Source organism: Rhea pennata, chromosome 1 (genome assembly GCF_028389875.1).
Source record: "Rhea pennata isolate bPtePen1 chromosome 1, bPtePen1.pri, whole genome shotgun sequence".
Classification (NCBI taxonomy): domain Eukaryota; kingdom Metazoa; phylum Chordata; class Aves; order Rheiformes; family Rheidae; genus Rhea; species Rhea pennata.
This window is the reverse complement of record NC_084663.1, coordinates 122,585,653-122,602,297: the sequence shown is the minus strand read 5'-3', so window position 1 is coordinate 122,602,297 and position 16,645 is coordinate 122,585,653. Positions and strand designations below refer to the sequence as shown.

Below are 16,645 nucleotides of genomic sequence, written 5' to 3'. Positions count from 1 at the left end.
AGTTGAGCTACTCTCTTGCAGGAAAACTGAAGTGGATCTCATCCAAAGGCAATTCGGAAGTATAATGCAGACGCTGAAGTCTTAGTCATAACACAAAACTACATTAGGGTCATTTGTAAACACTTCTTCACTGAATATAATACATAAGGGCTGTCCAGCTCTGACATGTCATTCTCACGAAATTCTCCCATAGAATTCCTGCTTGTAATGCAAATTATTCATATTAGCTCTACAAAATCTTAAATTACTATTATCAAACCTGTAACATTTTGTTATATAAAAATTAATGGCTGTAATTTTCATTTTACTTAGTGTAGGTAAAGGATATAGTACTGCAGTTAATGTAGTAAGTTTGGCCACAAAAAGATATTAGAGCCAGATCAAGATATGATGCAGCAATGAACTCAAACAGAAACCAAGGAAGAGAAACACTGCAGTGTTTCATCTCATTATCATACAGAAGATCTCAGCTCTATACCACATGAACAATAAACAACTTCAAGAATTACAGGAAATATCCTCTTTGGAGCTAAGATAGCTCCTTTCACTGGCTTAGAGGTCTTTAAAGAATATGAAGAGAAATTTCAGATGGTATCTTATGCCTTAATAGAAGGAAGTAATAGTATTACAAAAGCCCCCCAAAAAGAAGCTAGAATATCTCCATAGGAAATATGAAAATATCAGACTTTTTAATGCAATAGCAATGGAGGTTTCTTAGAAAGAGGGTGTAAAATACGCGTAGTTAAAGAAAAAATGCATACAACTCTAAATAAATATATATATACAATATATTCACTATGTATACATTTTACTGAGCTGAAAACTCTGTGACAACTTTTTCTCAACAGGAACTTTTTCTTATCATGAAAAGATTTTCTTTTTTTTTTGAAAAAAAAAAGAGATTGGCAGGAGAAGTGTTTTGATCTTGCTATAAGAGAACAAACTGAACCACACACTTGCACATACCTGAAGGTTTCTGTGTTTCTGGGTTTGGGGGCCTTGGAGGTGGAGAAATGGAGATGGAGAAGCCTAACATTTGCAACATAATTCTTTTTATGAAAAGAAAAATGATGTTTCCTATTCTCAGAATTATTTTAGGAAAAACATAGCCAGCATTGCATTTCCAGCAATTTCTTTAGAAAGAGGGGGGAAGTGAATCTGTTTTGTATTAGTCTTTAGGCTGAGAGGCACTTGGAACTTTGGACATTAAAGGACATGCTGAGAACAAAGAGACTGTGTGCACAAATAATTCCCACACTTTGCCTTCCTTATAATCAGATCAGTAGATAAGTCATATTTTATATAAAACAGAAAAAGTTTTGCTCAGTTCCACCTCTGTTTCTATTTATTTGTTTGCTAGGTTAATTTTTTTTCCCCTAAACTATATTTAAAAGCCTGATTTTCCTGTTACTTTGGGTTTCTTGGGAGACTCTTTCTGGGTCAACAGAAACTTGTTCTAAGTCAGCTTCTGGGTAAAAATGATAGTGTATTGGCCTAGAAGAGCTCTCAAGAAGAGAGGAGATTTGTTATAGTCTTACATTTACCTCAGAGTGTTCCTGGGGACTACTAGACATTAACTGATCCCTTACATGTCATTGCGTTATACTCCTCCTAGAAAGAGGGGAGGAAGAACCCATACTAGTGACCAGATAACTGTAGTGACCCACTGAAAGGCATTACCTGAAAGGGCTGAGACACTACAGCAACAGGAACAGCCCAAGAAATGAGACAGAATTACAAGAATATACAACCTCATTTCCCAGAGAAGGCATCTGACCTGAACAGTGATGGGAGAAGTGTAGCTACTGCGTAAGTCAGGGGTTCAAAATCCTTTTTCATCTGCATACACCCTCAGCATTGGTTGCAGATACCATCCTGGGAAAGGGTGAAGACTTTGCTCTGTGCCATGCTATGCAGTGGCTTCGGTACTAGCAGTGGTCTAAGTACTACCATCCGAGAGTCTGTGGCCTAGTTATTTCAATAGTTAGTATCATTATTTAAGGACACTTACCAGAAATGCCTGCCTTAAGTCCTGACTAGCTGGATTGATAACGTATGGTATATTCTTCTAGTTGTTGTTCTATCGGGACTTTGAACAAAATTTCCTAAGTCACCCCAGAAATGAACACTGTATTTATTGTTGCTGAGTAACTGTGTCTCTTCTGTGAAGGAAAAAGAAAATATTTCTCATAGTCCTTAAGACTTTTTTTTTCCTGTATAGTACATGTACACACACAAAGCAAAATTTTGCAAAAGAGGCAAAATCCAGATAATGTTTCAATTTTCTCTCATTGCATTCATAAAATTTTACACCAGTAAAAGGCCACACAAATTTCAAATGCACTTCTTGTCAATCCACTAGTTACATGAAAGCTTTTTCTTTTTTTAATCTTTCAGGTCACAGTCAGGCTTCCCCGAGAAGTCCTGGTGATGCGCAGCGACTAGATATACTTGCTGTCTCTTTTCATCTCCTGGTAACACTGATGCTTTGGCATTTGTGACTGGGAAAGCTAAACTTCGGTTTGGGAAGTTCTCATCAGAAGACCTTGCTGTACAGAACAGCTCTGTAAGGTTAGGACTGCTCCACAGCCACATGAAAGAGGCACCAATATTTGGAAACACACCTAGCACTAGGTGTTTGTGTCCTGTATTTTGGTGCACAGAAGAAACCAAAGGCAGTAAAACTCAAGAGGTGGCAAGCCTGCTTTTTCATTTGTTTCTTGAAGCCCAGTTTTTGTGCTGTAAATGTGAGCATTTTAGCATTTGATGGTTTTGCTTTAATGATAACTTCAGTTCAGATAAAAACCTAGAGCCACAGCATCATGTTAGAACTGACCCTAGGGAGCTCTTTTGCTTAAGATCCCATCTGCAGCCCTTCGAGAAAACTGAAAGGAGAAGGGGCAATTTACCCTATGTGTCAGACAAAAACTGGAAGTAAAAAGAGGCTCTCTTTGTGAAGCATAAGGATGAAAACCTTGTGAAATCTGAGCCTGCAGAACTTCAGCTTCTATTATCACTCTTAAATGTCATGGTTATCACTAGCGATTTTTTTTCCCCTGGAAGAAATGAACTATTTCTTCAGCAGAAGGGTAAAGCTGACAAATGAAGATGACAGAAGTTAGAAAAATTCAGTGTAGAGGAAGAAAGTCCTGTATTATTACAGAACCTACATTTAGATAAGTCAAAGGCTTTAGAAGATTGAATTTAGTATTTTCTCTTCTTGCCATGAAAGGTGGAAATGTCATCATCAGGCAAAAGCTATAATCTTAAGCTAGAACTGTGTGATAAAAGACTGATACTGTGACACTGTTTCTTGTTTAAGATGCCTTCAGATGAAAAAAAAGGAATTAAAAACTGGTCAAGGAATGACAACTGTTACCCATGCAGATAAAATGTCCAATGCAAGTAGTACAAGATGTTCAAGGTAAAGCTAAGATTGAAAGGTTCTTGTTTACCGATAACATCAAGAAAGTACAGAAGTTCTGTGTCAGGCCAGAGCTGTTGCAACTGTGCTACAACAGAACTGAGAAGTGCCCGGAGAACTGCTCACCAGGATCAGCGTGAAGAGCGGCAAGCGCAATGCAGTCATTTTGCCTGCGTCCTCAAGCAGAGGAGAACGACTCATAAGGACACACACAGAGCAATTTCAATTTGAAACAGTTTCACCCTCTTTTCAGAGGAAAGACGGGGTTGTTTTTGCAAGGAAAGGACCTGAATAAAACAGTGCTTAAAGTCGTACCTATTGAGGAGAAGACTGTTAACTTTGACTTTCATTGGCAAATGGCCCTTTCCCCACTGTGGGGAAAACAGACAGAATGCCACAGGCAGTGTGCCTCCTGCCACAGTGAAGCGCAGCTGCTGCTCAGGCTGCCCTTGCTACAGAGTTGCTTCATGTAGCAACTGGGGATCCATTTAACAGAGAGATTTCAATGTTAGATGACACCCATACTGTGATTATCTCCTTTGTCCCACCCTCCAAACATTGTTTGTCTCAAATTATATATATTTTTCAAAACAGAAGAGTTAATTAAAAATAAAGTCTTAAATTCTGGAAAAAATGGTAAGAGCAATCACTTGGTAAGCTATCTAGGAGTTATTTGTATTGCAGTTGTTCCTAGAGTTTGACAGGCTCCCTGTGCAATCAACAAATTCGGAAGTAGGATCTGTACAGGTCTGCCTGGCCCAGCCCTGAAAGCCTGAGTTGCCCCTGTTCATCTCAATAACAACATGATTCCTCTTATCTCCTTATAACGACTTAAGGGCCATACAGTTTTCAAAAGGTGTTATGGTATGCAAAGCGAGCACCTCACAGGTGCAAGCTGTGTGATTACACACGTGCAGAAGTTTCTTAGGCAAGAAAATGAATACTTAAATACCTTCATGCAGGCACGCAGCGCTGAAACACAGCCCTCACTGCTGCAGAGAGGGACAGCCACAAAAGGGCATCCTAGTCACATGCGCAAGAGCAAGCACCACGCTGGTGGGTGCTTATGAGGAAGGCCCAGTTCCCTCAGTCCTCAGCCTTTCCCAGCCTAGAAGTGATTCTTCCTGCCCTTGCAATCTGACGTGAATCACAGTGAGCACATGAGCAGACGGAGGCAAGAGCGTAATGGGTGGAGGGAGGCAGACTGGGTGACCTGTAGATGTCTCTTACAACACTATTTTTTATGACTCAGACTTGCAATGGCATTTGGGATGTTTAAATGCCCCCATTCATCATATTTCCACAAGTTGCAGCTAATGTCATTCCCAGTGATAACATACCACCACCATTTGTCTTTCCTGTGAGACTGCAGGGGAAGGTTTGAATGACTTGAACTTTCTCTGCCTGGGTGATGACCCACTAAGCAAATGTCTCAAAGCATACTTAATGTGCAGAGTGTGAGCAGCACATGCTTCTTGTGGTCTCCAGAGTTTCAACATGAACTAGAGTTAGCTTTGAAAACTAAGGAGTACCAAAACAATTCACGCATTTAAGAAGGTGGAATCTCTACTCTTCTCGTTTGCCTGCACCTACAGATTTCATATGGCAAGAGTACAGGCTGGTCATCTGCTGCATTACGGAAATTCTTGAGAGATCCTTGTGCATTATTCTTGAAAAAAGATGGCAGCAAAAGCAAGTTTGTTTTTTTCATGCTTGACAGTGACGCTGGTAAGACAGAGGGAAAAAGGACTTTGTTTGCTCATGTTGTATTTGTCTAATTTTATAGCAAAGCCAGTTTTACTGGTTAATGGTTTTCACTGAGCTCCTTTCAGCTCTACGTGCTGTAGAAGAAATGGCCCAGACAGACATAAATGTAATAAGCTTTGGTGCAGAATTTCCACCATTATTTCAGCTAGGGCTGAGGTCAATCATTCACACAGCATGTCACTCAGCAATTTAATCAAGAGAACTGAAACATATTGAAAACAGGCACGGAAGATGATTATGTTTCAATTAAAAAAGCAGGAAATTATGTTACTATGGGAATGCACTCCTTGTTTAAACTTCCGTTTCAACTTTTGAAATTGTCCAAGTTTAGTCCCTTTTCTCCCCCTATCTCACTCTATTGCTTGAGAGATCCTGACCACCATTGAAATCATCTTAGAAAAGATGGCCAAATATTAGTTCCTTTGTATTTCTGAGGGCTAAGGCTGACTCATATAACAAATAAGCTCTCTCTCAGGCACTGCAAGCCATAGGAGGGAAGACGACAGACAACTTAAACCAAAGACTCAAGTCTTGAATGCAGCTCTCAATTATTCACAGATAGAAGATTATTTAAACTGCCATTTTTAAAGGATAAAAATTAAAATATATATACATATATATACCTAGGTATACATACACACACACACACACAGAGGCAAACAGCTATCTTGCAAACAGAAAAACTCTAGAAGAAACAGTTCATTTTCTTCCAGGAGTATTAGCTGGCCAATAAAAGTCTGTCTACAAACCTTGTATTTAGGACATCTCAAGCATGACAGCACTACTATTAAAAAATAAAAGAAAAGGTATTGTATACTCTTATGGCTTTTTACTATATCTTTCCAGGACAATTATATCACAGGAAGATTTTATAGCTGCATGTAAGCCTGCTTTATACTGTGCTTTCCTGGAGATAAAAAGGGGAAGAAATGAAGAAATGAGTCTTTGCAAGGCAGCTGAACAAATGCATTCATTAAGATAGCAATGAACTTCTATTTATTTTTGCTAAACCAGTAGGAAGCAATATCTCTTTGATTTTCCTCTGTGTGTCCAAAATGTCAACACAAAAATGTCTTATATAAAACAACAGCTGAAATACTGTGCCTGAAGTGAAAACCTGCACAAAACATTGTTCATGAAGTGCCCCCTGCTGGCACTTTGGTCATTCAAAAGATCGTCTCTTCTAGCCATAAACCACAAGGAAAACACTAAAAGTGCATCACAATCCCTACTCTCATTTCTGCTTTCACAAGAAAAAAAGGACCCTTACCAAATTTTTTGATGAAACAAGCCATTGCAACATTCTGCTGACAAACATTTTGTAAAATATTTCTTGCCTGTATCACCAGTTTGGGCAAAATGGATCAGGCAGAAACATAATTGATAAAAGCTAACAACTCCTCCCTGCCAGAAATAATCCCATCATATCACTAGAAAACTAACAGAAGCAGGAGAATTAATTTTTATCACTCTATTTTAGTAAGATAAGCTCTTAAATGCTTTCTGCAGATCAAAAACCATAGGATCCATAAGGCAAATACAAGACGCCTCCTCATGGAGGCTCAAAGAATATACATATTCTTTCACTTCTTATTTCTCATGGCATTTACAAAACACATTAATCAAACTTTTGCCCACTTGGCTGAAACAAGCAAACCCCTTAGCAGCTCCAAACAGCCATAGAAAAGAAAGGGAAAAAACCAAGCTCGGCAGTAAAACGCTTCTATTAATCTCCACACACACATGGAATTTCCCTTCATATTTACACTGGCTGAAAGCCAAGAAGATGGTCTTAGACCTTCCACCAAAGTTAAATGATTATCTATTAACATAAAACCTTAAAAAAAAGACCATGTATTGAAGGTTTTTGTTCAGAACATCACTGAAGAATTAGAATGTCCCACAAATTAAAAAAAAAAATTAAAGGTTAACTCTGGTGCATGGTTCTTTCTCCCTTAAAAAACATTATCTCTCAATGGAAAAAAAGGGGGGGAAGGGTAGAAAGATGCTCTAAAATGTGATTATTACTGAAAATAATATTTTGTCTCTGGTTTCCCCACTACAGCAATCTGTCATGTCCTCACCAAATGCCTGAGCTCCCAGCACTGACACTCTTTCGGTAGCTCATTTTTTTCTATGAACCATCTTGAAAAGTTTCGGGTACTGAGTAGGAGCTGGTTCCTTAGGCACTCCAGTTACAACTCACAGTCCAAACCTTCAAATGATCATCAATATTGAGACTACCTTTTTAGAGCAAAGTACGCTCTCATATGATTTAGCTGCTAACTCTTGCCAAACTAGGTAAGTTTCTAACTTGTAGACTTGATCTTAAACATAAGCCAGCAGGATATTCCAACCTGCAAATTACCAAGACAGGGATTGTCATAACCAGCGTTGCATCTGCTTAAAAGGGGACTCATTGGACTGTTAGTGGTCTCCATTATTTTGGTATCCCAGTTAAAGACAAAATCTCAGAGGACTGTAAAAAGAGGCAACATCTAGATGATCTTCTTGCCAACCTGCAACAATTGCTCATGGCATGATAGTAGCAACTTCTTAAAGAAAATCTTTTCTTTCTCTTATGACACCTTAATCTAAGCAAGAAAAAAAGGAAATCTTTAAGCCACCACAGCAGCCCTTAGTAGGAACTGCGGATATGAGAAAGCCTACCTATACACACAGCTTTGCCGTGGTGAAAGGGGACAACGGGAAGATTGAATTCTCAGCCCCTGAGGGGAAGGGATAGAAAGGGGTATGCAAGTTCAGCTCAATTCAGATCATTCTTGCAGCATATAATGTTACTGTTAACATGGGCACCCACTGATCTTCTACTCCAGGGATTTCAATTCCATCTCTGCTTGTGGAAATTCCTGATGTTACCATGTTTCTTTTAAAAGTCCTACATATGTAGGGAAGACATGCATTTTAAAATGTCATTACATTTTATGCACACAATACTGAAGATAAAGTGTAAAGAGTTCTGAAAAACTGCTAGAATGTATCAACCAGCATGAGTTATGAGAGGCAGTTATCAAACACAAATGAAGTGACAAGGATGAGATAAAGGCAGAAATTAAATTTATTTAGACATCATTTTCCAGACATTCAATATTTCTTTGGAGAAAGCTTTATTACCCTAAAGCGAGGAAAGTGAGGATAACTTGAGATTTGTTTTTTGTCCACTGTTAATCATGCAACTACTTTAACAGCGATATTATCCTAAAAAATTGTGCGTCACATCAGCGGATTATTTTCTCTTTCATTTCAAGACCTTTTTCACTTATAATGGGCCAATGGATTTTTCAAAGTGCTAGTACTGTGATAGATAAGACGTATCCTGCTGCTAACATTCAAAATGGCTGCTTTGTAGAAAGCAGTTCTTTAAAATGGAAAAATAGAACACAAATGTTTTAAGTAATGTTGAGGTAACATTAGGATGTGGAAGATGTCTGTTCCCTTGGCTATGTCACAGTTGACTCTGGCTTTTAGTTTACAGATATGGGCCCAATTGCCTAAACCATGAACCATGCACTCCTGCCTCTCTATTTCCATTCTTAGCCCACTAGATACACTGCCACTCCATCTGCTATGCCCCTACACCACATCTGCACTCAGCTCTGGAAAGGCCTTTAGTCTTTTTTGTCCTCACTGAAAAGATTTGACACTGGCACCATGTGATGACCGGTTTCTGAATATGTCCACACAGCTCTCTCCAGCTGCAAAAGCTCAAGAAAATGCTCTGTGTCTCAGGGCAGACTGCTCATACTCTGTGAGCCATTCTGCAGGCCCCTCTCTTGGAAAACACATGGAAATCCCCACAGCTGGGAATCAATCAGCTCTTTATCAGCTCTTAGGGCATGAACAGGAAAAAAACAGGTGAAAATGTTTCCATTAGTCCCTTTTTTTTTTTTTTTTTTTTTGATACTATACCCTAAATTTAAACATTTCTATAGTTTTACTTTTAGAAATAGCTGCTTTACTTGCCAGTTAACTTTAGCACATTCTTCACCATAGCCCCAATGCCATCAAAGATGTTATGTAATTCTGTTTCACACATGAATGCTGGGGTAGTTACCACCTTGTTCTTTGTATCCACATGAGCTTCGTAAACAGAAGTTAAGGAAAACACAACCTATGCTTCACTTGTAAATGCTATCTGCAAAATAAACTACCTCTGACAAAAAACTTAAATCTCTCCTACTCCTTAAATATGCACCTCCAAATATACTACTGTCCAGCTGTAAAACAGGTGCAACCTATAATCTGAAATACTACAAGTTATTTTGCTAGAAATACATACACTGCAAGAACAATCTGGGGAAATAACATCATTCAGGAACACAAGAAAACTTGGAAAACTTACTGCCTGTAAGCCTCTGGGTACAGTTTGTTTGAACACAGCTTTAGCCTTCAGGAAAAGAAAGAAAATCTCAAAGAAAACTGACCACTTGTGACTCATACCAGTTCTGTGTGCAAACTCACCCAGCATTTCCAGCCTGCCTGTATTATCAAGTGTCTAAGGGAGCTCTACTGAAACAGTTGAGCACTACTTCTAATTCTGCAGCTGCCTAAGAGAAATGAAGTTCCTTCATCATGCACCATATCACATACTATATACACTACACATTCCCACTAAACACGAACTGAAAAAGCACAGATCCTGTATATATTTACTATTTATTGCACTAGTGTGCAATAACACACTACTAAATTTTCTCTCAACATGGAAGTTAATAGGAAAGGATATAGTTACTTCTTTGATGCAGTGTTTTCCTCCCAGTTCTTTAATGGCTTCTGCAGTTCCAGCATAAGGCCACTTGCCACCTTCTTCTTTTTCATGCCCCACAGTTACTTCAGCACCAGAGAGAACCTTTGCTGCCAGCACTGGTGAAATGCAGCAAAGACTGCAAAAATAAAAGGAATTATAAGAGATTCCATGATGGCATTCTCTCAAAACTCAGTCATAACTGAAAGGATTCAAATGTGCATGCTCTGACAAATCTGAAAGACCCCAAAAGGCAACTTTTGGTCAACGTTTTCTTAGCTTCTTCTTTCACAAACACTTGCACACACACATATCTTGAAAAACACATTTAAAAAATTACGCTAAAGGTGATACAAAACTGAATATATCTTTTCTAGTTCCAACACTGACTGCTGTGCATTCCTACATGACACACTTTGTTTCCATATTCACACTATCAAATAAATACTCCTCTACAACCAACATACGTACCCAATAGGTTTGCCTGCTTTGTGGAAGTCTTTCAAGACACGTTCAACTTCACTATTCACCTTGCAATCTTTCCCATCAACAGCAAAGGTAGATCTGCCACAACAAGAAACTTTATACATACCTTAATATAAACATACAGACACGCCTACAACCCTGAGACTGGCTCTAAAGGGTCATCACAAATGCAGCAGCTTCTCAGAGGTTGCTGAAAAATGCTGTAGGAGACCAACACTACATAAGCCAAAGTGACTTTCTTCTAAGGCTCTGGTATGTCAGAAAACTCCTTAGGATAAGCATCTAGAAATAAGCATTATCAAATCAGCTTTGTAAGATTTCTGAGAAGCAGAACAGCAATTTTATCAGGGAATAAAAATGCACAAAAGAGAAACGGAATACACAGAGAGCCTTTTTCTAGAAAACTGAATTGCTGTTCCTGAAGGAAAGACACTCTCAAACTTACTGCTCTGGCATTACATATGTTGGGTTTTCAAAGCCAACAAAATGACAGGTCAGTAACAAGACCATCAGAAGGTTAACGCACAATTTCCACTTGGCTAACATACGATCTTTTTTTCTTTGAGCCAGTCATTTTTTTACTGTTATTAAAGCAAGACAGGACTTTTTTGTAGCCAGGCACTTTGGACATGAAGAAACAGAAGGAAAACAATAGGAACATTGAAAACTTAGAAGGTTTGCTTTCCTCAGCAAGACCCCAAAAAACACTACAACATAAGAGGGAAAACAACTTTTTATACATTATCTAAACTCCAGAACCTTAAGCAATGCTACTGGAAAAAATTAAAATGCGACAGTGCCAATAAGAATAGAAACGGAAAACAACATGAATGACATGGAAGACTTAATTCTAACACTTCAAAATGAGTTTTTCTTACTAAATTAGGTAGGGTTGTATATGTACTAGAGAAGGCCATTTGCTGCTTGCTCTTTTTATTGTGCGAGTCATAAGGAAGGAGTCTAACATTTACTTGCACTCACAAGTTTTTAGCAGCTCCAAATCCACCAGGAAATATCACAGCATCATGGTCTGTTGTAGTAAGTTTAGCCAGGCTTGTGATTTTACCACGAGCAATCCTTGCAGATTCCACCAAAACATTTCTTGAAGAATCAAAAATTAAACAATGAGACAAATGAAGGATTTGTGCAAAACAGAGCATAAAAAAAGATTTGACAGAGAAGTTGGTGGTAGAACAAGCAAGATGAACAGTGGCACTAAACAACTAAAGCTCTAGCTGCTTCAAAGACACTACAACCGGAAAACGTAGGCATTAGGATATAGTAATAACATACAGTAATCGCCACAAACCGCCTTTAAGCTTTTCTCTCCAAATGTTTTGTTTTGTCTCCAAAATAAAATGCCAGCTAGCATACAGCTATTAAACCCAGTCAACAAGGGCTACAAGTTCAGCTACAGAATACTATGTCTGAATAACATCTAGCTTGTATGAGACCAAGACCCAGGAGTCACAGAACAGATTAAGCACAGCTCTTACCTTGACTCAGCTTCAGCTGGCTGCCCTTTACTGTGGTCAATTACATGCATCTGAGGAACATCTGGAGCATACATCTGAACCTCAGCTCCCCCACGACTAAGGTGTACCAGTATGCTACAAAACCAGACATAAAACATGCTGAGAACCTCAGAAGAGAGCCTTTAGCTGGCCTCTAAGTCTTGATAGAAATATTCCACCAAATGTTGAATGAGGGAAAAAAAAAAAACATTCTTCCCAAAGCATACTGAACATGTAGCAGCAAAAACACTCTATATAATACCAGAGATCAGAGGGGGGGAGGGAAAAAAGAGTCAATCTGGAGGTAGGGACAGACAAGCTAGTGACAACAACCTTTTTCATTCAATGCTCTTATACAGGAAACGATAAAAATTATCTAATTACAAGACCTCAGTTTTACAGAAGAGTCCCATAGTTAGCATACCTAGGTGAATTTTTAAACTTGAATCTAGGTCAAACATCTTTTAGAAATGAATACTAACATTTGAATTGAATTAATAATTCAGCTTGAATACTAACAATTGTGGTATCTGAATTAGGTCCAGGAAGCATAAGTCTCTATTTATCTCGCTTGAGCTTGTTTATAGCAAACGGAATTGCTGTTCCTGAAGGAAAGACTCTCTCAAACTTATGGCTCTGGCATTACATATACCAGAAAGTACTGGTTCTTTGGACAGTCATTACGTCCTGCAAGGAAGCAGCCTAATATCTCATTATGCTGTGAGAATACTGTGAAGTTTTATGGGCCAATGAAGAAAAATTATCACAAATCTTTCAGGGCGATTTTGACAGCCCATGGGAAGTGGAATTGAATTCAGAGTATTCTAATATAAAGTAGGCATTTTCGGAGGCTAAGTTATATCAAGCAACTTACGCTGAGGCCTCATGAATTTCTGTGCCATCGTAGACACCACAACCAGACAAGACCTGCAGTAAGGAAATCAAGAAATTATTTCAGCTCATACAAATATTCCTACACAATCCTTCAAAAACCCTGGGAGATAAAAAAAAATCTACAGCCTTAGGAACAAGGTCTTTAGCAAGCCAGCAAATATCAAGCTATTAGCCCTGGTGTTGCCATTTGACATACTGCACAACCAGGATACTCTGTTCATAGTTACCGGTCATACACAGGTCTCAGATACGTATTCCTCAGATTTGATAAACTGACAAGACAGCCCTTAGGTGCGCTTTTATTATGCATGCAGTGAGTTATTCTGAGTATCATTAAGTCTGTTGATGAGATGTCCTCATCCTTGTGAGAGATATTCTCATCTGGATGCACAACAAACCGAAGTGGGATAAAAACACATTTTAAGGTTGCATTTATGATATGCTATTTCACCTGCTGCTGACTTTCTGTCTGAGGATCCACACCAGAGATCAATAGCTAAATCATTTTTCATTATCCAAGTATGCTACATTAGCCATACTTTTCCTTATTACTACAGTAATAATGCTTTTAATTTGCATATATACACGGGGCATAAAATACACAAAGCAATCAGTCATTCTTGTGTAAGTGGAAGGAGTCTTCATAAAGCAGTAGAAAAGAGATAAAACATTAAAACAAAACAAAACACAGGGAAAAAGTGCTTGTAAGAAAAAAACCCCAAAAAATCTGAAGAATTCCTTCTTTGTGCCTGAAATGATATGTAAAAGCTTATGGTGCTTTTTCTTTTCTTTTTTTTCTTTTTTTTTTTTTTTTAAAAAAAAACTCCCACTGAAGAGTCTCCATTTATTAACTTTACTCTCTCTCCTCCTGGTTTTGTCTGGTTTTAGAAGTTTAATAAGTTTCTAATTGCAGACACATAAACAGACACAATTGAAACTGTCTCACTTAAAAATGTCAGACTAGAAGGGGCTTTCAGACCACAACATCCAGTCCTCAGCTATCACAGGCCTGACATCCTACAATCCCCTTTACTAAATGAGTAAGATCTAATTTAAAACTAGTTTTTTTTTTTTTGTCCCTGCAAATCCTACCTAGAATCTCACTGCTCCAATATTCCGGAACCTCCTCCTACTTTCCAACCTAAACTCACTTTTTCAATTACTCATGAATATAGCCAGTTCATACTCTCTTCTTCTTGTGTGCTCATTCTCCTTTAGATTAAATTGCCACTCACTTTCCCTAATGCACTTCTAGAAGAAAACTACAGCTTGTCTCAACCTCCTTTTCACTAGGTTAAACAAACTGCTTGCTCTTTTAATCTTCCTTTCATATCACAGACTTCACCCTCCTGACCCATGCAGCTTTTTTCATTTATCTTTCTGTAACACAAGTGACTTGAAATCTACCAGAGGTCTCAACATTGCCTTCAAAAGTGACATTATTTTCTTTCCCTTGGACATGCACTGCCTGGAATTGTGCTGCTCTACCCGCCTGTCACACCACTTCAGTGGCAAGCAACCATCTTATTACTGATTAATGCACCTAGCTCTCTCTCCTCCTCCTCCTCATTTCCGAATTGTAAGCACCTACTTCACAGAAAAAGTTACTGCTATTAATCCCTAGCTGCATGACCTTGCACTTAGTGATTAACTTTTGTCGTCTCCTATTGCAGCAGTCCTCACAGTTCCCTCGTGTATGGTATTTCAATCCTTTTTCATACTCATGTCATTCCCCTAGCTTCACAACACCAGTACTTTTCAACACAACAATCTTGCTTTTTTGTGCTACTATTTGCTTTGCTCCCAAAACACGTTCTCGAGGCTGGCATGACACGGAGATTAAGCTGACAAGACTATCTCCTTGCGTGCTCTTTTACTCCTGCATAAATGCGTTGGTTCTTCTCTTTTATCATAAACACACTGGCTCTTTCCCAATAAGAAAATCATTCTTAGCAGATTTACTTGAAGTCTTCACTAGAGATATTTTTACATCCCAAAGGAAATCAACAGTGACGAACATCTGGGCCTCTGTTCCAAGAGGTTTTAGATGTGGAGGCCTTGCGTATGTCCTGGTTGAGGTGAATGCCACATTTGTATTCCCATTAGAGACCCCGCTTTTGCTCTCTTGCTCAATATCCTCCACCTCTTCTAAGAAATCAAAGCTCAATTATGTCTCATCTTTATTCAATTCCCAGCTTGTAGGAGCCTGGCTTCTTTTCTTTCACTCTATTTTATTTACAGGTCAGGCAGGGTGAAGCATTTGGGCAATTGTTTTAATGTATTTTGTAGGGTCCATTTTTTTTTCTCAGTTTTCTGCCTTCTTGGGTTATAATTTTGAAATTATTGATCAACTTCAGTCAGGAACACTCCCCCACAAACTCCTGCCCTCGCTTGAAATACTATCTCCGAACAGATGTTCCTGCAGGAACCCTTTTTTCCCCTATCTGCTGTCACCATTAAACAACTCCTGTAATTCATCACGGCTCAAACTGAAAACCGTTACACCAGGAGCTGCCTTTATTTCTTTTTCCACCTAATTTAGACCGAAAAAGCTTACCAGTACCTCTTCCAAAGATACACGCTGACGAGCAGCAAGGCGGCAACCAGCTATTTCCCGCTCCCGGCCCGCCTTCCTGAAGCCTTCCCGCACCCAGGCGCCTCTCGATGGGATCCCTCGGGCATACGGCTTTTCCCTGCTGCTTTTCAGCTTCCATCCCGCCGCCTCCTCCTCCACACACACACACACACCCCTTCACCCTCACGCCGGGCCGGCACCAGCCCCGCCGGGCGGCAACGCGGAGGACAAAATAAAATATATAACAAAAATAAAATATACAATAAAATAATAAATAAATAAGTAAATAAATAAAATATCCCTTCTTCGGCCGCCGCGGGCCCGCCGCCCCCGGGCCGTCTTGCCGGCCCGGCGCGGCGCGGCGGCCGTTACTCACCACAGCGACGCGGGCGGGGCGGCAGCGGCCGGCCGAGCCGTGCAGCGCGGCCAGGCCGCCGGGCGCCGCCCGCCGCAGCGCGGTGCGCAGCGCCGACCCGCCGGCCGCCAACATGGCTCCGGGCACGGTCAGCAGGGTCGCGGGGAGCCCGATGGCGGCGGCGATGGCGGCGGGAGGCCGCTACGGCGCCCCCGGAGGCCGGGAGGGGCAGCGCCGCCGCCAGGGGCGGGATCCGGCCCCGGCCCCTCGGCCGGCGGGGCTTGCTGCGACCTCCGCGTTAAATATAACCCCCGTCGCCAGCGTCGAAAGCGCGGAGGGGACGCGCGGGCCGGCTCTGAGCCGGGCGGGAGGCGCCGCGTTAAGTCTCCGAGGCAGCGAGGCGCCAAGAGCGCCTCAGGGAATCGTGTCTTGTTTTTGACAAGAAAAAACAAGTTAAAGCAATACGGAAAAAAGTACTGCCTCCTAAATGATCTTTCCTCCTTTTTCAGAAGGACATAAAAAATATCAAACTGCCAAATTCCAACACTGCGCCCCCCCCCCAATTTCTTTTCCTCGTAAACTAAAATCAGTTTTTAAAAAGTCATCTTTTAATTTATTTTTAAGGAAACCAAGCTACTTACAAGACATTCCTGACAAAATAAATGTAAGCATCTCTATATGACTGGATCTAAATAAATCATAATGCAGGGCTCCCGTTGTAGCCTGAAACTGCAGAAAAAAAATGTAACCAAATGATGCTGTTTAAGTCCTAACCCCATTGCACTTGGCCAAGTCTTTGGGACTCGCAAACTGAGCAGATGTGCACAAAGATCCCACCAAACTCTGGACCTACCAGACTTAAAAC

The 16,645-nt window shown here is 40.1% G+C and overlaps 1 protein-coding gene across 1 annotated transcript; it reads right to left on the bottom strand.

The window, feature by feature from the left end:
• Window positions 1–8,252: 8,252 nt before the first annotated feature.
• On the bottom strand, window positions 8,253–15,930 carry GATD3 (glutamine amidotransferase class 1 domain containing 3). The gene is made up of 7 exons (XM_062599475.1): window positions 15,802–15,930; window positions 12,831–12,883; window positions 11,939–12,052; window positions 11,424–11,543; window positions 10,428–10,520; window positions 9,939–10,095; window positions 8,253–9,296 (listed from the first exon to the last, which is right to left on the bottom strand). Exons 1-7 carry the CDS (start codon window positions 15,913–15,915, stop codon window positions 9,168–9,170), a joined length of 780 nt encoding a protein of 259 aa, XP_062455459.1. The 5' UTR covers window positions 15,916–15,930; the 3' UTR covers window positions 8,253–9,167.
• Window positions 15,931–16,645: the final 715 nt, after the last annotated feature.